The sequence below is a fragment of the Nematocida parisii genome, assembly GCF_000250985.1.
Source record: "Nematocida parisii ERTm1 unplaced genomic scaffold supercont1.3, whole genome shotgun sequence".
Classification (NCBI taxonomy): Eukaryota; Fungi; Microsporidia; genus Nematocida; species Nematocida parisii.
Window position 1 is genome coordinate 1 of NW_013524648.1, and position 24,593 is coordinate 24,593.

Genomic DNA, 24,593 nt, shown 5'->3' on the forward strand with positions numbered 1-24,593 from the left:
TTCCTGCTGTATTTAAATGGATATACATTATAGCACGGTTTTTTACTGCTATTTATAGTCGCAGCATAGAATGTGTCTATTATATATTTTGCAATTTCCCCAATTGTGTGTATATAGTGATACGCTGTAGTGCCATTCTTTGTAGACACAAAAAATGGAAGATGTATAACATGCATGCAATGCGTACTGTTATCTACAAATTGGATGTGGTAGTGCTGTGTATAAGATATCACTATGCGGTTTTTCCAATTATAATAATAAGATACCTTTTTTTCTGTTATATTATCCAATGCCCTATTATTATTCTCTGTATTATTGTATTTAAATGTCATATTATAAATTTTAATTCTGGTTTCTAAAACAACCCCTTTTCCTTGATATGCATTTTTACCATCTGGATGTATTTTTGTATAATTTTTCATGTGTAAACAATTACTGTTATTATGTTTTAAAAAATTCGGGTTATTTATATGGTTATTTATATGGGTTTTATATAAGTAGAAAGAATATTTGTAGAAATAAGCAAATAGCTTATATACAAGTTGATACATACTAATGTCAGTATGAATATGTAAAGAAGGGCTAATTTTAATCTGTAGTATTCTTAGGTATGAATCATGCATAATCTTACTGTTATTGTGAACTTTTCCATATAAGTATTCTATAATACAAAATTGATTACATTTGTTTTTAGATTCTAAGCTGGAGTTAATTTTCATGATTCTTTTCCTCAGCAAATCAATTTCCTCATACTTCATATAGAAAAGATCTTCATATATTTCGGGAAGGCATAGAATTAATAGCAGTCGCCTCCTTAGATTCCAGTCCTTTTCAACTTCTCTCGCACAAATAAATGAGCTCCATAAAATCTGGTTGTTGTACGACACCAGCAGGCTTTCTGCATGCCATAGAAGGTTTATGTTTCTTTTAGCATATATGTCACTAAGTTTGGTTATATTTCTATAGGATTTCACAATTAAATTATTCTTTGGTATAAATCTTTTAGAAATACTATAACAAGAATTATGCATTTGATTTAAGTCTGAAAAAAGCCCAGGATAGTATGACAGATCGCAATATTTGAATATATACTCTTTTTTTTTAAGATAAGAACTGGTTAGATAATAAATGAACTTCAATTTTTTGTGTATGATTTTTCTTTTACTTTTATACAGAGCCATCCATACATTTTTGTATTTTTTAATATTATTTTTTATAGATTTTTTAAGTACTGGATAAATATTTGATTTATACTTTATAGAGCAGTGGCTATATAATGGCATAAAGACACTTTCTTGGTTCCGGCCACTCTTTAAATTCTTCAGTTTGTAATTATGCAATTTTGTTACAAGACATTTATAGCTATCTAAATTTTTAATAGATGATGTTATAAATGATATTTTCGAAAAATTATCAACACTATCACTAGTATTATCACTAGCATTATCATTATCACTAGTATTATCACTACTACTATCACCATTAGTATTATTGTCATCAACACTATTACTACTACTATTGCTGGCACTATCACTACTACTAATGTATATTCTTTTTCTATTTGTGGATGTGCTTACTTGAGTACTTTCTAAATTCTGGGCCACGCTTTCCATTTTTTGGATGCTACTGCTTAGAGGCTGTAGAGATGGCAATGGATTTGAAGAATCTGGCTCTATATTATTACAAGCAAGCGGAGTACTATTTGATTCAAATGGCATACATTCACTCGGGAGATAATTTATACCTGTAAAAACTTGGCTATGTGATATTTCGGGGTCCATCGGATTCTCATTAGACATTATATTATTTAAATAACTGTTTTGAATATTATAAGAATTGTATGTTTGCACATTATTTAATGTGTACTGATTATTATCATAGTAATTCTCTATAGGATATGGATTAAATGTATTTGAATTTGACAATCCTGGAAAGCCCTCTGTTAATGTACTGTTGCTGTTTAACAAACTATTTGAAACAGCATATGGATTATGCGGCGGTTCATAATTTGGCCTGTAACTGTCACTAGCATATAAATTTTCTACATAGTATGGATTAAATTGAAATTCAATTGGTATTTTCTCCAAATTATTAGTTAACATATTAGCATTGTTTAAAGAACCATCTTGTGCATTATATGGATTATGTGGCTGTTCCTCATATGCTAAGCATTCGTTTGAATTATTTATAAATCCACTTGGTTGCATATGTAGGTAATTTTGGCCGGAAGAATAGTTATTATTTCTCTTATTGTTCATATTACTACACGAAGATGTAACCTCCTCATTAGAAGCACAAATAAAAGTGTCAAATTCCTTTGGCAGAATGTACATCAATATATACGAAACAAGTAGCAGCATCATCTTTCTTTTAATTATTATTATTTTTGTCATTTTCATACTTTACAAATTTTAAAGGCATAAATAATATTTTATGTTAATAAATCATACTTATATTACACAAATTAAACTTTATATATTTTGTTTATCTATTGATAACAAAGCTTAATATAACGAGAAATCAAATGATCAAATGCATTCATTTACATAGTATTTCTATCAATATTATTCTAAGTTTAGTATTTCTTTTGCTTTTCAATAATAAATAATAGCAGTACTACTCATAATTACTTCTAATAGAGCTGTTAATAAAAATTTATTCTAGTTCAGCTTATTTATAATAATATTTATGCAACACAGAATATAACTAATATACACATAAAGAATAATAATATTTTATTTATTACTGAAGATAGAATTAATATATTTAAACAAAGCCAGTTGTAGAGCATGCATAGATTTTGTTTTTAAGTTTTATCTATTATTTAAATAAAAATATTTTATCTAAATCTATGTTAGAGAACATTGCCGCACTCCAGGAATCTATGCAGGGTTTACTCATATACCAGACGGCAAAAAATAATATAGAAAAAACAATATTAGAATTATGCAGAATATGTTCAGAAGAAGTCGCTATTTCATCAGAAAAAACCTTTTCAGTGTTTGGAATTGACATTATGCATATTTTAAGCATTATATACAATCCGAGGGGCTGTATTGTAAATATTTTTAACTTGGCAGTGTGCGCGGCCATGCTGGCCTGCCTGTATACACTGTTGATTAGCATTTTTACAGTTCCTCAGATGTTAATAAGTATTACTTTAGATTTTGATGAAAAAGACCCCGATTCTAACCCGGAAAAAAGTATTTGGGACGCTCTATATATGCTATTTTCATATGCATGCGAGCTATTTATTATTGGGTTTCTAGTTTTAACTTCATGCTACATTACAGCAGAGGTTTACTACAGGCAGGGGCAAACTCTAAAATCAATCCTTCTTGCGCTACTGTTTAACATATCGGTTGTTAGCTTAATGCGCACAATCCACACCAGAGTGATGCCTATATATATAATGCACAACATGCATGCCCCATACAAACGATATAATTGCCCGTGGTTTTTTATGGCGTACCTATCGACTGCATATCTTGGAATAGAATTAATATACTTGGCGTTTTTTAAGAAAGATCCACTGAGTTTGCTTGAATTTTTAATTGAATTTAAGATAATATTAGTTTTAAGCTATATAATTTTTATATTGGATTTAAAAGAAAAACTCAAAAAAAGTCAATAACGCGAAATAACTCCAGATCTGCATAATATAAAATAGTAGTTTGCGTCCTTTTAATATTAAAAATATTTTCTGCTGGTTTAAAAGCTAACCAAACTCTAGTTAATTTAATGACATAATGAAATTGATTAGTGGTAGTGCCAAGAAAGTTAATGAAAATACCTTTACTATTTATAAAAATCATTGTTTAATAAATATTTTCTAAAACCCCCCGCATATTGGTGGTTTGTCGAATCTAACCCGAAACAGAGAATAAATATCACAGAATAATTAAATATAAAAAATCTTATTTATTTATGATTATGTGCAAAGTATAAACGTCAGCAATATTTTAAATATTTTATAAAAGTGACTTTTTCTATTATTAGTGTGGCACTTTTAAAGTAGACACGTTAAAATATAAATTAAAATATTTAAATTAAGCAGATGACATTTGGCATTTTATGATACATTAAGCTGCATATTTATAAACAGAAAAATGTAAATCTGAATATTAATGTGCATAAAGATAACAATATATATGCTTATGTGCACTGCCGCCTGTTTTTGCGCGAGTGAGGGTTTGACATTATCTGGGCCTACTTACGTAGAAAATCATGAACAGAAATACAATATAAGAAAAACAACACATAAATCATTCTTAGGCAGTAAGATCAAGTACGACGTGGGTGAGAATTTGTTTTATAATAAAATAGAAAATGCACCAGTCCAAGTAGAACAAAAGAATATACCCTTTCTCCAGCTTAAAATGAAGTGCTTAAAAATAATTAATACTATCCGGAATAGCAAGACCTATCTAGTAGCAATCATAGCTACAAGCAGCATCTTTACTCTTTTCATGGTTATGTGCATAGTTACATACATAATGAGCAAGTGGCATCTGCTGGCACTAAACGACTGCAATAGCATGATAGAGAACAATGCATACACATGCTATATACAGAATGGAAGATATGTAGAATTACTGAGCCCAATAGGATATAACCAGATAGACTACACCAATGTAAATAGTACTACTGCACTGCAGCCAGTGTGTGCAGCAACTGTTTCTACACACGCAGAAAATGCAAACCAGAGCGTGCTGAGAGTAATGGAGGATTTGTGCTATGTGACAACAAACAGAATTCTTTTGCCAATTTCTAGATATATAAAGAATAATTTGACCCTATCTGGAGAGTCGATCCCAACAAGAAAAGAGATCACTGACATTGCCACTCTGCTTAATTCAAGCATACACAATGAAATGCCAAGCTCATTTAAAATTGCTCTAAATTCAGTTGATATAACCCCATACTATGAAATACTTGACAATGAGTTTATTCATAACTCTCAAGCTTGCTGGTCTGGTAATTAATAAATAGTTCAAATTTATAAAATGCTGATTATATAAAAAATCACTTTGGACTTTAATAAAAACAATCCAAATTTAAAATATCCTGAAATGCTTTTTACTATAAATTTTTCTATTTATTTATAATCCGTTAGATATTAATAAATGTCTGTTTAAAGAGTGTTTATTCTTCTTTTTATATTTTTCAGTGGTTTAAAATTAATTTCCATATTTAAAGGGATTGCTGTATATTGTTTTCCAGAATTTTGGGTTATTCGGGTTATGACTCGTTTTATATGAAGGCTTGCTAATTTTTGGGCGTGTACTTATAAGTTCTACATCTGATAAATAAAGTAAACATAGAAGAAGGTACTCTAAATTGTTTACCGTCTATTATGTTTGAATATCCGGGTTATATCGGGTTATGACTAACCATACATAAATGCAAAATAGTAGGCAAATAATAATTTCGGGTCGTTGCTACATAAAGTAGGAAGTAAATGAAAGAATCATACAGATGCACTGGCTCTACCTATATAAATAATGGTCTATGACTTTGCGACATTTTTCATATTTAAATTAGTTCTATTCTGCATAATCTGCTGCTTTTTAGTGTTTTACTAATGGAGTCCTCTCTAGATTTTCAGCAATTCTAATTTTGTGTTAAAAATGGAGGATAAAACTCTGGAAAGAGCGATGTTGGAGACAATACTAAAAAAGCCAAAGCGCAGAAAAATATATGAAAAAAGAAAGACCCTCTTAAAGTACTGCTACTCAGTTAAGTTTATATGCTTTAAGGCATTTTTTTGTTCTTTTTTCATCTGCTTTGTTTTTACATACTTTTTAGTTCTCCAAATAAGAGAATACGCTCTTCCATACTAATAGCTGGGTTTTAAATCTGCCGTACTATGCAATGCTGGACATGCAAAGGCAAGAAATATGCGTTGAACCAGCAAAAAACTATAATAAATATAACCCAAAAGAAGATTATAAAGTTAATATTTTATTGTTGTAATAGTACATGCCCAATGTGCGGTACAGCGGCCAGGGAGTTCGCTGAAAATATGAAATCGCACAGTAAGTAGACGGAGTCTGTGAAAACGTCAGAAGAAAGCACATCTAGCACCCACCCGCCACTTTCTATCTCCATAATACCAAGAACTTGAGAAAGCTCGCTTGACTTCTCAAGGTGGCTTCGCAAGTATACTGAAAGCCCATCTATCGAAGTAAGAGTAGTTTCCAGAAATTCTGCATTTTTCTCGGAAAAGAAATTACTGCAGACCAGAAAAAGCAGATATCTCCATATTTCAGCAAGCCTCTGCACCCGGGTATACGATAATATGCTTTGGCCGTTCGGCGAATTTGCAATTTTCATAATTATCTCTAACTGTCCATTTGATATTATCGACAAAATATCTTGTTTTGACAGAATCGGTGAGCTCAGGAGCTTGGAAACCTCTCTTGATAGCTTGGAAAATCCATCCTCAGCCAGCTGTGCACACATGCTGCCAGCTTCCAGAAAGCTCCGAGATTTTTGGTCTTTTAAAATGTTCCATAGAATTATCATTGCCTTATATATGTATTTGTACTTAAAAGAAAACATCACAGCTGGCATGGCTTCTAACAACCGAGCAAGGAGGGATATAGTATTGATAGACACAGACACTGAGCTAGATTTGGCTAGAAAAAGAAGCACGCTATAATAAATATCTGCAGGCGTATCAAACTTGACTAGAGACTTCCCGCACGGGCACCTGCTGTGCTGGTATATTGCGCAGTGCTCATGCGCAGTGCACGCGCCGCTTGGCACTGCGGGTTCTTCGCAGATATCAATCGTTGGATACACATATACTCCATCATGCTCGCTATAATTTTTCATGCAGAGTCTTTTCTCTTTTGCCAGGCTATCATTCTGCCTGCTCAAGTCCTGCGCAGTTATTTCCTGCTGGCTTTCATCAGAGTCCTGCCCATCTTTATCTGCTTCTTCTGTATCCCCTCCTTTCTGCTGCTCTATACATCTATCCGCACATTGCCCTAGAATTTCTTCATAGGTCTGTATAATTCTTTTTTCCACATCTGCTATGTCTTTTGACGAAATGTCTTCTACCTTTTTGGAAATCCACTCCACCATAATCACGCGGAGCTGTTTCTCAATGAGCGCCACGTCCAGGCATGAAAATACGCTCTCCACCATGTCAGAGGTGCACGTAAATGACTTCATATGTGTAAGTGTTTCCATTAGCTCCTGGCTGTTTCGCACACCGCTTGCATACATCTCGTTCATGACCACAGATATTTCTAAAATACCGCTTGTCTCTACAATCTTAGCACTTATCTGAGGCCGCTCCTCTGTCTTTTTCTTTTTCTGCCCAAGCATATTTATAATCTCAGGTAGCATGTCCGCCTTCTTTGGCTCGATGTACACAATAATAATGGGCTGTGGGACTTCAGATGCAGACTTGTAAATGCGAATTATCTGCTCATATGGATAGCACACTATAATATAGTACATCCGAAGCTTGTGCGTGTCTTCTGTCTTCTGCCCTAGCTCCTTCACAATCACTCCCCACATGCTATTCTCATCCACTGCCTGCAGCCCGCCATTAGAAATAACCATGTCCATAATATTTTTTGTTAGTGCTATGTTATGCGGCTGCAGCCTGGGAAGACCCAGCGCCTCATTTACTAGCAAATGCTGCTTTGTGAAGTCCTGCGTGAAATCAATAAACGGGAAAATAGCGTCGGAAAGAATCACTGTATGCTTTAGCTGAGAGATTTGGGCTGTTTGGTACGCTGTGTCCGTTAATGGATTATATGCAGCCCGTACTCCTGGCTCCTGCCGCAGGGTATTGTAAATAGGCTCTGCGCCTTCACCCCGCACAGCATAGCTAGAGCGACCCTGAAGAAACCTAGGCGAGCATTCGCTTCCCATACTTAAATTGCAGCTAGTGGCAGAGCTATTAGCAGATAAATAGTTAAAGGCATCTGGTGTTGAAAAAGAAGAAAATGTTCCCCCAGCAGATCCAGAAACACCCTGCGGCCTGGGCATAGAAGGACTTCTTCTGTGAAGCCCCATGCTCCCTCCCTGGCTTTCTAACGAATGCATGCGATGGTCTGATATAGGCGAGTCATTATTGTATCCACCTCCAATCACCCCGGTGCTAGACGAATTCATAATAGAAATGCCTCCATTGTCTTGATCAAACACAGAAGAATAATGGATGCTCTGATAAGAAGGTTCTCTCTCCCCATATCCACCCATCCCTAGGTGTGCTCCTCTCAAAACCTCGCCCTCGCTGCTTCCTCCCAATGCACTATTCGAGGGTGCATATGGTATGTTTGTTTTCTTTGAAATACCTCTTTCCCACGAGTCCTCGGGGGGAACACTGTTAAAAGAAAATGAGTTTGTCATGGGAACAGCAATAACCTTCTTCTGATAGACAGGCGGCGCGCCTAATGAGCTTGCCTCTCTTCCTGTATTTTTCATCACTGAGCCCACTCCCCCTGGGGAAATTCCTTCTATTTTCTGAATTTTCTTGGAAAACTCTACCTCAGAGGGAAATACTCCCTTCTCCTTGGACACAAAGTACATATCTCTTCCGCGCCCATCGCCAGACTCTCTCCCGCCCAATGAACCAGATTCAAAATGAGATGGAGAAGAAAAAGAAGATGGGGGAATGTGCGGTGCACCCACGCCACTCGCTCTATCAACTCCTATATTTGTGTAGTACGTTGGACTTTTAGTATATCTTGCTTTTGAAAGGAACGCATCGCTTATGCTTATCTTTTTGCTTTCTTTTTTTCTCCCACACTCTTCGCATCCTACGCAGTTTTTTCCTTCATGCATTTGAATTTTGCTATTTTGCTTTTCATTTATACACAGACCCACATGAAATAAAAGGATGCATATGCTTCTAACACGTGTGTAGGCTCTTTAGCTCAGGGGTAGAGCGTTGCTCTCGTAAAGCAAAGGTCAGTGGTTCGAATCTGCTAAGAGCCTTTTTTTTTATTTTCCCCATGCAAATTCTTTTCCAGCTGCCAAAGAACCTTTCCGTTTCTGACCTTCCAAAAAATGCATCAGTTGGCACAGAGTTCTCTATTAATGGCGTGGAGTATACCATTGACCTTGGGCCAGCCCCAGACGCAGGAGTTCTTATAAATGGAGTTCTTCATAAAATAGATGCTTTATACATTGTTAGGCCAAAGTAAACATACCGCATATTTCTTTTTGAGCACTCTCGCAGGCTGTCCTTTGTGGGGTTCTAGTTAGTGAAGTGCGCCCAGGCGCTTGAATAAAAAACATTCTATACTGTGTATATAAATTTATGGTTAAACTTTCTTTTATGATTTCATAATTTCCTATAAATAATAATAGCATGTATTGGTGCTTTTCTGGGATTTAATCTGGATATTTTATTTTTTCTAATGGAGGATCTACGGCAGTATAGAATCGAGAAGGACTATGCACTGAGCAAAGACACAATGCGAAGGTTTCTCTTTACCTTTGAGAGTGCAGGCACATTGAAGTACATGGCGCAAATAAAGACCCTTCCTAAAACTAAGACAATCGACATAGACGTGGCTGATATTCTTGAAGACGGAAATACAGACTTGTATGCTGAGGTTCTGAATAATACTTGCAGATACCGAGAGATTGTTTACGAAATTGTGGACGAAATGCTAAAGGAGGAGGAAATAGAAATGCCAAAGGAGGATTTGTTCTTTGAGCACAGAAAGGCTCGGGTTATGGAAAGATATCCAAATAAGTCCGTGTTTGAGGTGCTCACAAAGAGCATTCTTCGATACTATAGTGTAAACATATACAGAACAGACTTCCTGTCTTTCAATCAGGTAACCCCTGATATTATTGGGTCCCTTGTGTGCATTCGGGGAATTATAAGCAAAGCATCAGACGTGCATCCGTCTATTTCAGTGGCTGTGTTTATGTGTGATTCGTGCACCTCTGAAGTATTCCAGGAGGTAGAAGGAGAAACCTTCCTTCCTCTCTCAGAGTGCCAATCTGAAAAGTGTCGCGCAGGGAGAACAAAGGGCACTCTGCACCTGCAGACTCGCCCCTCTAAGTTCCGCTCAAAGCAAGTTTTCCGGATCCAGGAGCTTTCATCAGAAGTAGAGCCTGGAAGAGTTCCAAGGTCGCTTAACGTTGAGGTTTATGACGGCCTTGTGCGCGCAGCTGTTCCTGGAACAGAAGTGGCAGTTTCTGGAATATTCCTTCCAAAGCCAAATGAGGGTATTCAAAAAATGCGAATGGGCCTGCTGAGCGACACATACATTCTTGGATCGTATGTATGTCCTACAAAAAAAGCATCTGCACTGCCAGTCGCCCCAAGAGACAGGGCTGCAGAATGTGCGGTAGATGCCGAGTCAGAGGATAAAATAAGTAATGCGAATGACCAACAGGAGAATATATTAGGAGAAGAGAACTCACCCGGCACAGTTGATCTGATGGCAAAATCAATAGCTCCCGAAATATCAGGAATGGATGATATAAAGAAGCTTTTGCTTCTAATGCTCATTGGAGGAGATACATGCACAGAAGGTGGGCTGCGAATTCGTGGTGAAATAAACATTCTTTTAGTTGGTGATCCTGGTGTGGCAAAAAGTCAGCTTTTAAAGGCAGTGTGTAGGCTTTCGCCAAGGGGCATATTCACAACCGGAAAAGGCGCCAGCGGGGCAGGTCTCACTGCATGCGTTTCAAGAGACTCTGAAACTGGAGAGCATATTCTTGAAGGAGGTGCGCTGGTCATGAGCGATGGGGGCATCTGCTGTATTGATGAATTTGATAAAATGCATGAAAGCGACCGGTCCTGTGTCCACGAGGCAATGGAGCAGCATAGAATAAGCATCTCAAAGGCAGGTATCAACACAACACTAAACGCAAGGTGCTCTGTCTTAGCAGCAGCAAATCCAATTAAGGGAAGATATGTTGAGAAAAAGGGAATTGCCTGGAATGCAGGCCTTCCAACCGCACTTATTTCTCGATTTGATGCGGTAAAGGTCATCCAAGACATAGCAGGAAAAGGAGATGAAGAAATATGCAAACATATTCTAGGAGTTCACAAAAGAAAAGGCGCCATCTCAGGCGTAATGCCCTTTGAAAAGCTGGCATTGGAAATAAATAAATGCAAGCTGGTTGAGCCCTCCCTAGGCCCAGGTGTTCAGGAAAGAATAGTTTCCGCATATTCTCTTGAGCGAGCAAAGGATGCAAAAATGCCTGGAAAGGGCCTCCCAGGGACAGCCAGACGAGTTCTTTCTGTTCTTAGATTCTCCCAAGCGCTTGCAAAGGCACACAGAAGAAAGACTGTTACAGTTCAAGATGTTGAAGAAGTCCTTCGTCTTCTCGGGTGTGAGGCAATTAGTATATACGATATTATTATGGAAATGCCCGGCGGGTGCAGCGGATCTTATAAAGTATTAGAGCTGGATGCAATATACCAAGAGGCCAGCCGCTTTGACATGAATGAAATAGATGAATGCATCCGCAAGCAGGTAGATATCGGGGCATGGTCTCTGAACGGTGACAAACTTACTATTTTTACATAACTGTCCTATTTGCTACTAATAAATGCTATTATATGTGAGCTAGTCATGATTTATTAACAATAAGTATTATTTATGTCTTATATAGTATATTCATAGTTTTTCTTTCCTGTTAATTTTCTATTTAATACTCTTTCTGAATTCCTTAAAGAATTTGCAGGTTTTCTCTCTGTGCATGTCAAAAGATGCATTATTTTTCTGTCTTAATGCTTTATGTTCTTAATGCTTCAAGAGAATTTTCTAAATTATAAAAGTATAGATTTACAGATCTACAGCCTGCCCAATTTTTATTCATCATTCCTGGTTGTTGTTTATGTAATTCTAAATGCGTTTTGTCCTATCTCTATGTTCTATTAATATTTGGTTGGATCTAGTAGCTTAGTCGGATATTTTATCATGTTTCGGATATTTTGTTTTTCATAGAGTAAAAGTAGATGAGCCTATATATAGTTTATTCTAAAAATATACTCTAGACTATTTTTGATTGGTGCTGGAAAAATGATGGAGCCTAGTCTGGAATTAGTAAAAAAGAATAAATACTAGAAAAAATACAAACTGCATGGCAAGCAAACAATTAATAATACTTTTATCCTTTATAGCAATTTTACTTTCTATATACAGAATAAGAGCAATGGATGCGGCTAGTGGATCTTCTGTTAGTGGATCTTCTGTTAGTGGATCTTCTGTTAGTGAATCTTCTGTTAGTGAATCTAGTGAATCTTTTGATGCTGTTCAAACTGAACAAACTGAACAAACTGAAACTAAAGAAGCTGGAGCTAGTGGTGCTAGTTCTAATGCTAGTGCTGCCGGAGCTAGTGGTGCTAGTTCTAGTGCTGACGAAGCCAGTGCTATTAATTCATAATAATTATATCTATTTAAATATTGTAAACTACATTATTAAATAGGTTGTGTAAATTATTGTGTAATAAATATTTGTATTTATACTTATGCTATTTAACTATTTTATAAAATTATTAAAACTAAACTAACTCTGCTAAAATCTTGTAAATATTTTAAGTATATATACTTTTAGAATGCATCTACCTAGCATAATATATATAAGCATTTTTATGCCTCTATTTGTTTCGTACTCGATATAACCCAAAAATCTATATTAATTATGTGTTAAATACTTCTGGGTGTTATTAAATTCTGGATGAATTATGGGTTTATATTTTCTAATGTTTTGTTGTCCCTGTTTTTTCTTACTCCTGCAGTGAATTTATGCTATTATTCTATTAGAACGCGTATATTTCTGTATTTTCTATAATTATATTTTGGATTATAGTGTTTATGATCTTTAGTCATGGGTGCTTTCTATACTAGAATACTAATCACCCAGCATACCGTTAGGCATGTTTACTTATATATAATAGATGTCCTATGCACAATAGAACCATTTTTTGTTAACCGGAGATTGAGCCTGTATATATCACACCGCATCTCCCCAAAAACATAAAAAGAAGAATAAAGATTGTTTATTTATGAAGTTTAGGTTATGCCCACAGAGAGTTGCATATAAGAATCGCCACGCCTTTTTCTAGATCAATTTCAACATCGTGTATGTTCCCATCTTTTGAAACACTTGACATCACTCTGGCTTTCATAATTGCGAAAAGAGGATCTGACTTTGAGAGAGGCATCAGCCGCCCGGTGCTGTGGCTGTATATAGTTGGGTTCTCCACATATATTTTGACTGCTTTATTTATTCCATGCCCCGGCCTAATATTATCCTTGTTTTTGCTGAAAAACACATATCCATTGTCTAGTGTCACAATTCTTGGCACCGTGTCAAGATTTACATTAGTTAAATCTACTTCTTCCTGAAACTCAAGATGGCCATGCCCCTTTCGTCCCACTATAAACCCGGATATTTTCTTGATTGGCATTTTCTTTATCTGGCTTATGGAGGGAATTGTGTAATACTCATTCTCTTCTATCTGATTAAGCGTGTCTCTTGTTAACTTTTTCTTTTCTGCATTTTTCTTTATTCCTTCCGCAGATGTAGATACATATTGCTTAAAGCTTATTGAAGGCTTGAACTTAATCTTGGTCACAGGTGCCTTCTTAAAAAGTGGCATAGGAATCTCCATAACAGACTTCTTCTTATAGTCTTCGCACTCCTTAAAGCTTAATGATTTTATAAGATACGGGTCCTCTGCTGCACTTGCCTGGGCTGGCGGTTTGCTTCCTCCTAAAACACTGCCTCCAAATGCACTGCCTGCTCCAAAAGAACTTGTGCTCTGCGCCTGTGCTAGACCTCCGCTAGGACCGCCCAGGAGAGAAGTGCTTCCTGCACCAAATGAAGATGAAAATCCGGACAGCTTGTTGTCAAGTGAGCTGCTTTCAAGGGGCTTGTTGGTTAGACCACCTCCTAGAGTGCTACCAAACGCAGGCTTGCTATCCAGTATAGAGGATGTTCCCAGAGAGAAAGGAGAGGAAGTTGTCTGGTTCTCAGGCTTGCTGCCCCCAAGCCCTCCAAAAAGACCTGTTCCAGTGGTCCCTGTCCCTGCCGTTGTAGTAGTACTTTGCCCTAATGAAAAAGATCCTAACCCACCAGAAGTGCTTGCTTGTGCTCCTAATGAACTTCCTCCCAATAGACCAGTGCTAGGTGCTGTATTCAAGCCTGATGTAAGAGAGCTTGTATTTCCCCATGCATTATTAGTGGTAGAACCAGTCGCTGCTCCAGCCCCTAGACCACTGCTAGATGCCCCTAACGATGAAAACGCAGATGGCTGTGAAGATAGTCCGCCTCCTAGTGTGTTCTGTGATGGAGTGCTTTGCCCAAATAGGCTTGTGTTTGAGGATGCTCCTCCCATGCCCCCCATTGAAAACGCGCCTGTCCCGGCGGATGGAGTGCTTTGCCCAAGAAGTCCTGTATTAGTCTGGTTTGAAGATGTGTTGTTGCCCATTCCTCCTGCACTAAGACCACCAAATAGTGATTGCTGCTGCCCTGGCATAGGGGACTGCTGATTCTGGTTCATCTGCTGGCTTGACCCAAGCATACTGTTGTTTGAAAAGCTGTTTGACATTGCATTGTTCTGCTGTGTGCCCAGCCCAGACGAGAATGTGTTTTGCTGCTGCATGGGAATTCCAGTTGAACTCTGGCCAAAGCTTCTAAACCCGCCAAGCCCTGATGAGCTCTGCGGCTGCTGAAATGAGCTGTTTGAAGACTGCCCCATAAAAGAAGTATTTCCAGCCTGGCCAAATGTGGTGTTTCCGGTATTTGCTGGCTGCCCAAATAAGCTCGAAGTTGATGTGCTCTGTGGCTGCGTTGTTGGAGAAAACATACTAGACCCCCCCATTCTTGGCTGCATTGAATATCCTGGCTGCGATAAAGATCCAAATCCAGGAGAGCTTGCTGGCTTAGGCTGCCCAAACATGCTCTGTGATCCCATCATATCGGATGGCTTCTGCATGTAGGTGCTAGACCCACCATACGCACTGTGAAATCCTGTTCGGGGCATAATTGTCCCTTTTCTTCCCTTTGCATAGTCTGCACACCTAAGCTCTTCTAGCGTGTATGGACTGTACGCATCCAGTGTAGTTATACAGCAACTGCTAATTGATATATTATTGTCTATTTTTGTTCGTATAGAAAACGGCTCTATTGAAGTATTTGGTACATTTGGAAGAATTCGAATAGGTGAGTTATCTGGGATCTGGCTGCCAAATCCGCCGTGATGCTGGTGCATCTGGTACCCGTTGTTAGACCCTCCATATGGTTCTTGGTACATCCCTTGCGACTGTCTCTGGAGTGGGCTTGTTCCATAAAACCCGGAAGAATATCCGCTTTGGTTCTGTTGTCCTCCGTTCATAGGCAAAATAAAATTTGCATACTTTAATTCGCCTATAAATCTTTCTTTTTAGCCATTAAAGCACGGCTAGCAATACTAAATTAGACAGATCTGCTTAAAAGAAAGAAGAAAAGAAGATTCTTTAAAGACCCCATGCCTTTCCTTCCTCTATCAGTGTACTATATATACATAAAGAATAAATGATTTGAACAAATAATTAAAGGATTTTCGGGTTTATTTAGAACATATGGCTGTGCCAATAACCAACCAAATGATTATGCATTGGCATAGAAGATTCATTAGATCCTTTTTATTCTCTTAGGAGGAAGAAATGTTTTAGACTCTCTCTACTAATTATCCAATACGGATTTGAAAGTGCTTGTGGGCGCGCTATCGGCAGTGGTTGTATTTATAGATACAGCCATCGGAGTAGTCGTTATATTAATAGAACCCGCTGCAATATCCCCTATAATTTCCTTTTCCATCGCAGTAGTATTCATATTAATATAAGGTATTTGAGTAGAAAATTTACTTGTTTCATTCACCGCAGTAGTATTCATATTAATATAAGGTATTTGAGTAGAAAATTTACTCGTTTCATTCACCGCAGTAGTATTCATATTAATAGAAGGCATATTCATTTCGGTTATATTTCCGCGTATTACTTCAGTGCTTGTGTTATTGTTTATTATAGGCATATCGGTTGAATTAAACACAGCATTAACTGCTTCAGTTGTATTGGCTGTGCCCAAGTCCAAATGGTCTGTTTGATTACCTAGCATGTTCACATTCACAGAATTGTTTGGAGAGATAAATTCAGGATTAAACACACTTGATGGATTTTCGCTAGTATCATTGTTAAAAATCTTTAACAAACTATAAAGCATAAGAGCTAAAAACACCAGAAATAACAGCATAAAAAAGATGGCTGCTTTGTTAGACAGTAACGATTTCTTACTATGCACTGTCTGTGTTTCAACAAAATTCTTTTTTTCTCTTCCTGACAAATCATAAGACGACGAATCTCTTGTGTTCTCACATGGCATTGTATAACCAGAGTCTGGAGCAGTATTGACCATTGAAATTCTTTTTTCAGGGTTATTAAAAGCAACAGATGTGTTTGCATCTATCTCTGCAGCCGGTCGACTGCAAAAGGTCTCTCTAACCATTAAAACGCATAATATAAGAATAAAACTTATCCAGTTTTTTTGCTGCATTATTCTCAAAATCCGCGCAGTATTTATGCCTTTAAACTGAATCTATTTGATAATTCCGATAATTAATTTATTTCTCTTATACTTAGCTGTAGCTTATAAATAATCAAGTGATTCGTGCATATGATTACTTTGTTAATACCTCTTTGATATTCTAGGCTGTGCTGGAATACACATATGATTTAATTATAAAATTCATTTGGTGCTTTGGACCCCCACATACTTTATTTAATACAAGGTTATCCAAATGATTAGAGTAAAATGCATTCTTATCAGAAATAAAAAACTCAAAAATATTCTCTACTATAATATATAGAAAAATATACCCCAAATAGCAATAAGTGGAAATAGGTGAAGGATTAATCAAACACACCCGAATTAAGCTCCTTCAAAAGCTCTTCATACGTGTTGATTGTTGTGTTGATTGGGTCTTTATTTGCTACACCTTTGCTATTTTCTGGTGAAAAAACACAGAACAAATCTATTGTGTACACCTTGAAATTTCTATCAAAAACACTTAGCATGTGCTTGTTGTTGTGCTTTAACTGGATGGAAAATATACCGCTAGCATCTGTTAAATTAGCAGAATATGCAACAGTTTTGGATTTTTCATTTATAATATACACTGACTTGGGAGTACCGCATATATAAAATAATTCATTTTCATGTACATACCTAACTACACCAATGAGTTTTTCTTGAGATGCCCTATGAATCTTTCTGAGGCAATAGCTTTTCCCCTCTCCCCAGCCATCTAATTCCATTATCCACCCCCCAATACTTCCTGCAATGTTCGGGTTATTTTCAGATATGCATGTGATGGTTTCTGTGTGATTTTCATTCCGAAGAAGCTCTGTTACTTCTTCGCGAACTAGCCCGTGCTCGCCTATTTGAATGTGCTGTACACTGTACCCTGTTACTACAATAAGGGTTCTGCCTGTGCAACTAATATGTAAAGGATACGTGTTAATATATATACTAGATGCAAAAGTGTCATTTCTAAATAAATACATTTCTGCCTGTGTGCATATAACTAGCCCAAAATCTGTTGGGAAAATATACTTTATTGGGCACGAGCCGCACGGCATCTGTATCTTCTTTCCTTGGAAGTAAACGCGCCCCTCCCAGTCACCAATTGCATACCCTTCAAGAGACACACACTTCTTTTCTGGACAAAATACTTTTTCTATCTTGTGTTCATTCCTTTTTATACACGGCGTATCTTTCTCTCCAAATTGGTCACAAGCAGGAACTTTTGCAATAAAAGAAACAGGAGAGTCTATTCTAAATACCGCCTTGAGGGTGTCTACACTTGTTCTATATATTCCCCCCATAAACCCGCCGTAAAGCTCTCTGTCTAGCGACACACACGTTATTTTTTCATTGTGCATGATTTCTGACACTTCTACTGAAGCGTGGATTGGCGCGTTCTTTCTATGTAAATACATTCGGTAAAAAAATTCTTTTCCGTTTATATGAAAGAGCAAGGAAGCAGGGCAGAAGAAGTGAAGAAGAGAGTGGGCGTGGTTATACAGTCAATTAGATCCACAATGGGGACTAGCTTAGGGCCAAAGGGAATGGACAAGATGATAACACAGGGAACCAACACAACAATAACCAACGATGGAAGCACAATCCTTAAAATGATGAAAATGAAGCATCCAATAGCACAGCTGATATGTAATATATCCCACTCGCAGGACGAGCAGAGCGGAGATGGAACAACAAGTGTGACTTTGCTTCTGTGCTCTTTGGTGGAGCAGGCTCTTGAGCTGGCAAGCAGGAAAGTGCATCCTGTGGTGATTGCAGAGTCCATGGAGGTGGCTAAGAATCTATGCAAAGATGTGCTCATTAAGCACGCAACGCGAATTGAAGGAAATGTGAACGTGAAGGACTGCATACGCATTGCCCTTAATTCTAAAATAGTGAATGCATACATTGACAAGATAACAGAGGTGACAATGAAGGTAATAGAGTACAGCACAGACAAGCAGAAGCAGAACCTAAGGCTAAGTAATGTAAGAAGGGTAAAGATTAAGGGAAACATGGAAGATACTGAAATGGTTGCGGGAATAGTTCTTTCAGCGCCGCTGAAGAAAAGAACAAAGTTTGTGCCAAGAAAAATGAAAGTAGCAATTTTCCAGTGCACTATTGGGCAGTCCAAGCCATCAATTGATGCAAAAATCACAATTAACAACTATGAGTCTATGGAGCAGGTGATACGAGAGGAGAAAGAACACGTTCTTTTTCTGTGCAAGCAAATAAAAGAAAGCGGGATTGATCTTATAATACTGCAAAAGAGCATTATCAGAGAGTCTCTTTCAGAGCTCGGCCTGCACTTCTTGGAGAGAATGGGAATCATGGTGGTTGATGATGTGGAGAGAAAAGAGATTGAGCTCTGTGTAGAGCAGATGGGGCTTACACCGGTTGTGGATATTAATGAGATAAAAAACACCATGATAGGAGAGTACCACGTGGAAGACCTTGAAGGGCACATTAAGATCTCTGCAGGCGCTGGAGTGTGTACTGTTGTTCTGCGAGGAACAGATGATGTTATTCTGGAGGAAGTTGACAGAAGCTTTAATGATGCTATCAATGTGGGAAGACTCGCTGTGAAGAGGCCTCTAATGACATACGGAGGAGGTGTGCCAGAGCTTCTCTGCTACACTGAAATGGTTAGATACAACAAATCTGCTAACCCGAAAATCAACTACTGTATAAAGGAGCTTGCCAAGGGACTTCTTGTTATACCCGAAATGCTTGCTATAAACACGGGGGCAAATGCAATAACAACAGTAGAGAATTTGGTGAAACTCCACAGCCAAGGAAAGCACACTTTTGGTGTTTCTATAAAGGCAGTTGGGGAAGACGATATGAAAAAAGAGAATGTGGTGCAGCCAGTGGATGTATCAATCTCTGGCATATCTGGAGCATTTGATGGTGCTTCAACTATCATTCGAATTGATGACTTCATACCCGCTTCTAAGTAAAATATAAGCCAGCGCAGCAGCGCAGTAATAAATTGAGTTTAAAGAGAATTTTCAAATGTTATACTTGTTTTTATCCTGTTATTCTAGCACAGCCAAACATAACTGTGCCTTCTCGTTCTTTTATACTTACGTATAAAATAATGAATCGCTGTGCAATATACTAGATTATAGGATGCTTGTGTGCTATATTTGTATATAAAGCACATAGAATCTTTCAATCTCTTGAATATAATAAAAAATACCTTGGTTATAGTTAGCATGTAAGTGTGGGGCTCTCTTTAGACAGTTTGCTCTGTTTGAAGGGAAGTTGATAGTAGTTAAAATTAATTTTATCTTTTTGCATTAATTTTATTTTAAACCATCCATTTATTTCTAATTTTTTGTACAATTTATGTTTATACACATTATATGCAAGGCATAAATAATATTTTATTTTTAATAAATTATGCATAGCTTACAGTAAATATAAAAATAAATAAAAACCAGAAACAATCCTGAATACTGCGTAAAACCACTAAAAAAACACACCTTTACATTACACAACACGCTATACTATAATTTAATGATGTACAACTTTGGTTATATTATGATATGATACAGTAGAAACTACAGATTATTATTTAAAATGAGAAATTTATTAATTTACTCTATAAAAAAGAATGGCAAAAACCATATCATATTATATAGTTTTATACAAATTAAAGTAGAATTATGCCATAGAAAGTTGAGTTAAATACATAGACGGGCTCTGTCACAGAGGAGCACGGAGAATATACACATATTTATTTTATACAAAGTATGCAAAGTGATATATATACAAAAGCCAGGATTTACTAGATGTTTATTCTGCGTATAGTCTATAGAGAAAGACTACTCAGTATATTTTGGAACATTTTGCACCCTTTTGTAATATTTATTATTTCAGGAGTTTCAGAAGCTACTGAGATTCCCATTAACAAGGCCTTAATAGAATTTTGCATGACATAGTCAACAGACATCAAAAGAAGATGATTGATACTAGAAAAGATCACATCTCTCTGAACCACGACTTCTTCAGGAGAAGACTCGCCGAATAGAATAGAGCTTACTAATTCCTCAAGGCAAGGAAGAAGATCTGTGTTCTCCAGAACAATTGGCGAAAGCTCTTTTTCAACCCGGGCAAGAGCACAGCCCTCTGATCCTATGCGGATGTATAAGTCTTCCATAATATCCTGCTTTATGATATCAAAGGCAATTCTTGGACTGTTGAAAAAAAGACACGGATGCAGTTTTTGTGTTGCAGCAAGTACCTGCAAAAACTTTCCATTTCCAGAAAGAAGGCGTATTTCCTCTCTTTCCTTCAATAAAGGAGAGGGAGACATTGTTGAGCCTATTTCTCTCTTGAATATAACAAACGCACTGTAGTACCCATACTCCGAGAAATATTTAAGCACTCTCTCCTGTATTTCATCCTTTGGTACTGAAATGGATAGAAGTTTCTTGGCTTCATCTACCAGCACATTCTGCTTTTTAGTACTTTCATCCTTCTTGCCATCAACACGCACTGTATGCATAGTGTAAATATGTAAACAATGCCAGATTTTTTTTATGGAGAAAAAAGGCCGGCATAGAGAAGTTCCAGCATATGAGGCAGGAGACATGATTCTAAGAGAAGACACCTCAATTGACCAAAAGCTGTTAAAAGAAGTGAAAATACAGCAGACCATAGTAGTAGTAGACAGCCCATGCAAGGGATACCTGGAAGAAGTGAAAAAAGAGATTACAGACTTATTTCCAACGGACACGTTCACTTTAATTGACGAAAATGCAAAAACAGAAGTGTCTGACAAAGGAATAGACGGCATAATACTCTGCACATACAATGCGTATGTGAGCAAGGACGCTCTTTCAAAAGGAAAGGAGTACTTCATATTCGTAAATATAAGAAGATCAATTGACAAGAAAGAGATTATATCACAGAACGAGAAGAGGGGAACACATTACTACTTTGTAAGCAATGTATACAAAATAGAAAGTACACAGGAGCTAGCCAGGGCTGGGATAAAAAGAACACTCCCAATTAAGAATGGATTTGGCCTGGGAAGAAGCCCAGTCGCATTCACTCGCAGGCACGAAACAATATATGCAGGCGCTCCCCACCTAAAAAGAAATGCATTTATCATTGCGCTAGAAAGAAACATCACAGTTCCCTGCGTAATAACCACAGAAACAGAGAAAGAAATTGAAGAGGTGGTAGAGTCTATTGAGAGAGTGGAAAGCCTGGTTTCCCGACACACAACAGAACTGAGTGAGTATTTAGAGCGTAAGAAGTGGATATACATTCTAACGCATGGCGACCTATGCAAAAGAATAAAGGAAGGGCATCTGCTAGAGCTCAAAAAGATAACAAAGTCATCAATGGCGTATTCTGCCACAGACAAAACAATCTATCTAATGACCCACCACCAAATCACACAGAGCGTATTTACAATGATGACAACTAAAGACAGAGGTAAAATAAAAAAGATTGTAGAAATATTGCCGAGGTATGGGATAATACTTGAAGAAAGCGCAGAAGAGTTAAAAAAGACATTTGAGATGGAAAAAGAGAAGAGGGCAGCTGAAGCAGTAGAGAGCAGCGACAGTTCATAAGAAATTACTAATTAATGAACAGCAAAGAATAAAGAAAAGATGAGAACTTTACTTTTTTATTTATAGATGGAAAGACTCTTTCATATAGAAGATATCCTTGCATACATAGAAGAGCAGAAAAGAGGGAACGCAAGTGCCACACGGCAGCTATCGATGTACTACGAGGCAACTCAGAAAAACCTAGAGGCAAATGAGAAGACGTATTCCTTGTGGGAGGGATACATCCATACATTAGAGAGGAATGGGTATGCACACACGGAAATAAGAGAAGTATACAAAATGCTAAAAAGTAAATTCTGGAGATTTCTGCAGTTCTGGCAGGGGTGGTTTAGCTATGAAAGCCGTCTTCCCATTGACCAAAGCAAGAGGGCAAAGGTTTTAGAGCTGGCCCACGACATTCTGCAGTACAAAGAGTGTATAGGAAAAGAAAGAATTATTGCATGGATTAAAGAGAGGTCAGTCGGTCTTGCTAGGGAAAGCAATGCAACCAAGTCCATAACCTATCCAGATACACCTAAAAGCCAGTACACAGATACGGTGGAGAATAGTATACAGGAAATACGTGAGTGCGCCCAGCGGGAGAAGCAGGCATTTGAAGAATATTCTAGGAGCATGTCTGGGGTGCACGCGGCGCAGGAGAGTGGGCCTATTTTGAATAGAGACAGTCAGTATGCATTTAGAGGCGAGAGTAGAGGAAATCCAGATTATTCAGGGTATATTGATAGAGAGGCAGTGTTTGGGTATAGAGATGCACCAGACCTGCCGCCAACCGATGGTTTAGCTAGAAGGGGGATTAATGAAAACAATTTGTATAGAGAAGAAAATGGACAGATGCAGGGAGGCGCATATGCATATGGCCAGAGCAGAGAGAATGCGCGTCTTGAGTATTCGCATGAAAGAAAGGATAGAGATGTGGAAGCGAATCACTCATACATTCTAGATGGCGCTCCTAATATAAGTATGAACTCAGAAATAGAAATGGGAAGAGGAGGCCCCGTTAGAGCAATGGGCTATCCCGTTCCTTTATTTGATCAAGAGAACATATTTACTGCATCTGGTGGAAGGGTGTATAATCCAGAAGGCCCAGAAATGTATAAAGAAAGGAGTAGAAATGATCTGGTTGCAGAGTACAATGAAGCTAGTGAAAAGAGAAAGGCTAGCGAACAGAGCATAGATAGAAAAAAGGATGGGAATATAACAGAGACAGGAAAAGTATTTGACTTTAAAATAGGAACTAGTGTAGTAGAAGAGAAGGAGGCCCAGCAAGAAACTGCTGTTCTAACACAAGCAGCAGAGGCCGCAGCATCGGACAAGTATTTCAATCTCTCAGCAGCAAAAAAAATAACACTAAATGGAAAAAAGCTGAGAATTCTACGAACTATTGGCAAAGGAGGAAGCGCAAAGGTGTACCAGGTTCTTTCAGACAAAAATGAAGTGTTTGCGCTGAAAAAGATAAAAATATCACAGGATACAGAAGACAGCGAGGTGTATAAAAGTTATGCGAATGAGATATCCCTTCTGAAGCGGCTAAAAAACAGGCACGAAATAGTTACGTTGAAAGACAGCTACATAAACAAAGACAGAATAGCTATTCTGATGGAGTATGGAGATATTGACTTATGCCGGTTTCTAGAGATAGAAAAAGCAAGGTTTCCAGGCGGGTATAGAAAGAGCAATGAAAATTACACAATGGTCAGTATATGGGAACAGATGCTCAGAGCAGTAAAGTGCATACACGAACATAGGATAGTTCACAGAGACTTAAAGCCAGGAAACTTTCTTTTTGTAAGCGGACGACTAAAGCTTATAGATTTTGGAATATCAAAAGAAATAAGGAATGACACAACAAACATAATTAGAGAAAAGCAGATAGGAACAATAAATTACATGTCGCCAGAGGCAATAATAGAGGGGAAGACAAAGATGGGAAGAAACAGTGATATATGGTCTCTTGGGTGCATTCTATACGAAATGTACTTTGGGGAGTCGCCATTCATGCAGTTTAAAAATCTTGTTCAAAGAATGCAGAAGCTACTAGATCCAGAATATACAGTAAAACTTCCAGAACAGGAAGATGGAGACAATAACTACGCAAGAATATCCGAAGAAATAAAAAGGTGCCTGGTAAGAGAGCCCAAGGAAAGAGCCAAGATAGATTTTCTTCTAAAAAATGGAATATGCAGCACCCAGCAGAAAGAAGAACCAAGAGCGCTCGAGGATATATGCACATTTAACAAGGCAGAACTAAAAGAATTTGTCTCAAAAATAATGGATCTTAGACACACAGCCACCACAGAAGAAGGGCAAGAAAGAATAATTGAAAAAATAACCAGTTTGTATTTCAATGACTAAAAATAAAAATAGTCAGAAACTACTCTACCCCCATGAGAATCCAAAAAAAATACGCCACACTACCAGAATAATAAATATTTAGGATAGCTG

The 24,593-nt window shown here is 37.5% G+C and overlaps 15 protein-coding genes and 1 non-coding gene across 16 annotated transcripts; 10 read left to right on the forward strand and 6 right to left on the reverse strand.

Annotated features, from left to right (window-relative positions):
• On the reverse strand, nucleotides 1-332 carry NEPG_01147 (uncharacterized protein; the record flags this gene model as incomplete). The annotated part of the gene is made up of 1 exon (XM_013203521.1): nucleotides 1-332. A coding segment is annotated over one exon (332 nt), but the record flags the coding sequence as incomplete, so codon positions are not given.
• Nucleotides 333-2,851: 2,519 nt separating this feature from the next.
• Nucleotides 2,852-3,634, forward strand: NEPG_01148 (uncharacterized protein; the record flags this gene model as incomplete). Its single annotated transcript, XM_013203522.1, has 1 exon — nucleotides 2,852-3,634. The coding sequence occupies one exon, from the start codon at nucleotides 2,852-2,854 to the stop codon at nucleotides 3,632-3,634; it is 783 nt and encodes a 260-aa protein (XP_013058976.1).
• A 493-nt stretch (nucleotides 3,635-4,127) lies between these two features.
• On the forward strand, nucleotides 4,128-4,985 carry NEPG_01149 (uncharacterized protein; the record flags this gene model as incomplete). The annotated part of the gene is made up of 1 exon (XM_013203523.1): nucleotides 4,128-4,985. One exon carries the CDS (start codon nucleotides 4,128-4,130, stop codon nucleotides 4,983-4,985), a length of 858 nt encoding a protein of 285 aa, XP_013058977.1.
• Nucleotides 4,986-5,630: 645 nt separating this feature from the next.
• On the forward strand, nucleotides 5,631-5,940 carry NEPG_01150 (uncharacterized protein; the record flags this gene model as incomplete). The annotated part of the gene is made up of 1 exon (XM_013203524.1): nucleotides 5,631-5,940. The coding sequence occupies one exon, from the start codon at nucleotides 5,631-5,633 to the stop codon at nucleotides 5,841-5,843; it is 213 nt and encodes a 70-aa protein (XP_013058978.1). The 3' UTR covers nucleotides 5,844-5,940.
• A 24-nt stretch (nucleotides 5,941-5,964) lies between these two features.
• NEPG_01151 (uncharacterized protein) lies at nucleotides 5,965-8,808 on the reverse strand (the record flags this gene model as incomplete). The annotated part of the gene is made up of 1 exon (XM_013203525.1): nucleotides 5,965-8,808. One exon carries the CDS (start codon nucleotides 8,806-8,808, stop codon nucleotides 5,965-5,967), a length of 2,844 nt encoding a protein of 947 aa, XP_013058979.1.
• An 81-nt stretch (nucleotides 8,809-8,889) lies between these two features.
• Nucleotides 8,890-8,961, forward strand: NEPG_02701. Its single transcript has one exon. It is a non-coding gene; the product is annotated as a tRNA-Thr (tRNA).
• Nucleotides 8,962-8,978: 17 nt separating this feature from the next.
• Nucleotides 8,979-9,250, forward strand: NEPG_01152 (uncharacterized protein; the record flags this gene model as incomplete). Its single annotated transcript, XM_013203526.1, has 1 exon — nucleotides 8,979-9,250. One exon carries the CDS (start codon nucleotides 8,979-8,981, stop codon nucleotides 9,168-9,170), a length of 192 nt encoding a protein of 63 aa, XP_013058980.1. The 3' UTR covers nucleotides 9,171-9,250.
• Nucleotides 9,251-9,386: 136 nt separating this feature from the next.
• On the forward strand, nucleotides 9,387-11,546 carry NEPG_01153 (DNA replication licensing factor; the record flags this gene model as incomplete). The annotated part of the gene is made up of 1 exon (XM_013203527.1): nucleotides 9,387-11,546. One exon carries the CDS (start codon nucleotides 9,387-9,389, stop codon nucleotides 11,520-11,522), a length of 2,136 nt encoding a protein of 711 aa, XP_013058981.1. The 3' UTR covers nucleotides 11,523-11,546.
• Nucleotides 11,547-12,078: 532 nt separating this feature from the next.
• NEPG_01154 (uncharacterized protein) lies at nucleotides 12,079-12,381 on the forward strand (the record flags this gene model as incomplete). The annotated part of the gene is made up of 1 exon (XM_013203528.1): nucleotides 12,079-12,381. One exon carries the CDS (start codon nucleotides 12,079-12,081, stop codon nucleotides 12,379-12,381), a length of 303 nt encoding a protein of 100 aa, XP_013058982.1.
• Nucleotides 12,382-13,002: 621 nt separating this feature from the next.
• On the reverse strand, nucleotides 13,003-15,337 carry NEPG_01155 (uncharacterized protein; the record flags this gene model as incomplete). The annotated part of the gene is made up of 1 exon (XM_013203529.1): nucleotides 13,003-15,337. The coding sequence occupies one exon, from the start codon at nucleotides 15,335-15,337 to the stop codon at nucleotides 13,016-13,018; it is 2,322 nt and encodes a 773-aa protein (XP_013058983.1). The 3' UTR covers nucleotides 13,003-13,015.
• A 329-nt stretch (nucleotides 15,338-15,666) lies between these two features.
• NEPG_01156 (uncharacterized protein) lies at nucleotides 15,667-16,533 on the reverse strand (the record flags this gene model as incomplete). Its single annotated transcript, XM_013203530.1, has 1 exon — nucleotides 15,667-16,533. One exon carries the CDS (start codon nucleotides 16,531-16,533, stop codon nucleotides 15,667-15,669), a length of 867 nt encoding a protein of 288 aa, XP_013058984.1.
• Nucleotides 16,534-16,586: 53 nt separating this feature from the next.
• NEPG_01157 (uncharacterized protein) lies at nucleotides 16,587-17,978 on the reverse strand (the record flags this gene model as incomplete). Its single annotated transcript, XM_013203531.1, has 1 exon — nucleotides 16,587-17,978. One exon carries the CDS (start codon nucleotides 17,976-17,978, stop codon nucleotides 16,890-16,892), a length of 1,089 nt encoding a protein of 362 aa, XP_013058985.1. The 3' UTR covers nucleotides 16,587-16,889.
• Nucleotides 17,979-18,005: 27 nt separating this feature from the next.
• NEPG_01158 (uncharacterized protein) lies at nucleotides 18,006-19,564 on the forward strand (the record flags this gene model as incomplete). The annotated part of the gene is made up of 1 exon (XM_013203532.1): nucleotides 18,006-19,564. One exon carries the CDS (start codon nucleotides 18,006-18,008, stop codon nucleotides 19,518-19,520), a length of 1,515 nt encoding a protein of 504 aa, XP_013058986.1. The 3' UTR covers nucleotides 19,521-19,564.
• Nucleotides 19,565-20,341: 777 nt separating this feature from the next.
• NEPG_01159 (uncharacterized protein) lies at nucleotides 20,342-21,073 on the reverse strand (the record flags this gene model as incomplete). The annotated part of the gene is made up of 1 exon (XM_013203533.1): nucleotides 20,342-21,073. One exon carries the CDS (start codon nucleotides 21,071-21,073, stop codon nucleotides 20,378-20,380), a length of 696 nt encoding a protein of 231 aa, XP_013058987.1. The 3' UTR covers nucleotides 20,342-20,377.
• A 34-nt stretch (nucleotides 21,074-21,107) lies between these two features.
• NEPG_01160 (uncharacterized protein) lies at nucleotides 21,108-22,195 on the forward strand (the record flags this gene model as incomplete). Its single annotated transcript, XM_013203534.1, has 1 exon — nucleotides 21,108-22,195. The coding sequence occupies one exon, from the start codon at nucleotides 21,108-21,110 to the stop codon at nucleotides 22,149-22,151; it is 1,044 nt and encodes a 347-aa protein (XP_013058988.1). The 3' UTR covers nucleotides 22,152-22,195.
• Nucleotides 22,196-22,217: 22 nt separating this feature from the next.
• NEPG_01161 (TTK protein kinase) lies at nucleotides 22,218-24,592 on the forward strand (the record flags this gene model as incomplete). Its single annotated transcript, XM_013203535.1, has 1 exon — nucleotides 22,218-24,592. One exon carries the CDS (start codon nucleotides 22,218-22,220, stop codon nucleotides 24,501-24,503), a length of 2,286 nt encoding a protein of 761 aa, XP_013058989.1. The 3' UTR covers nucleotides 24,504-24,592.
• Between the last annotated feature and the right edge of the window lies 1 nt (nucleotide 24,593).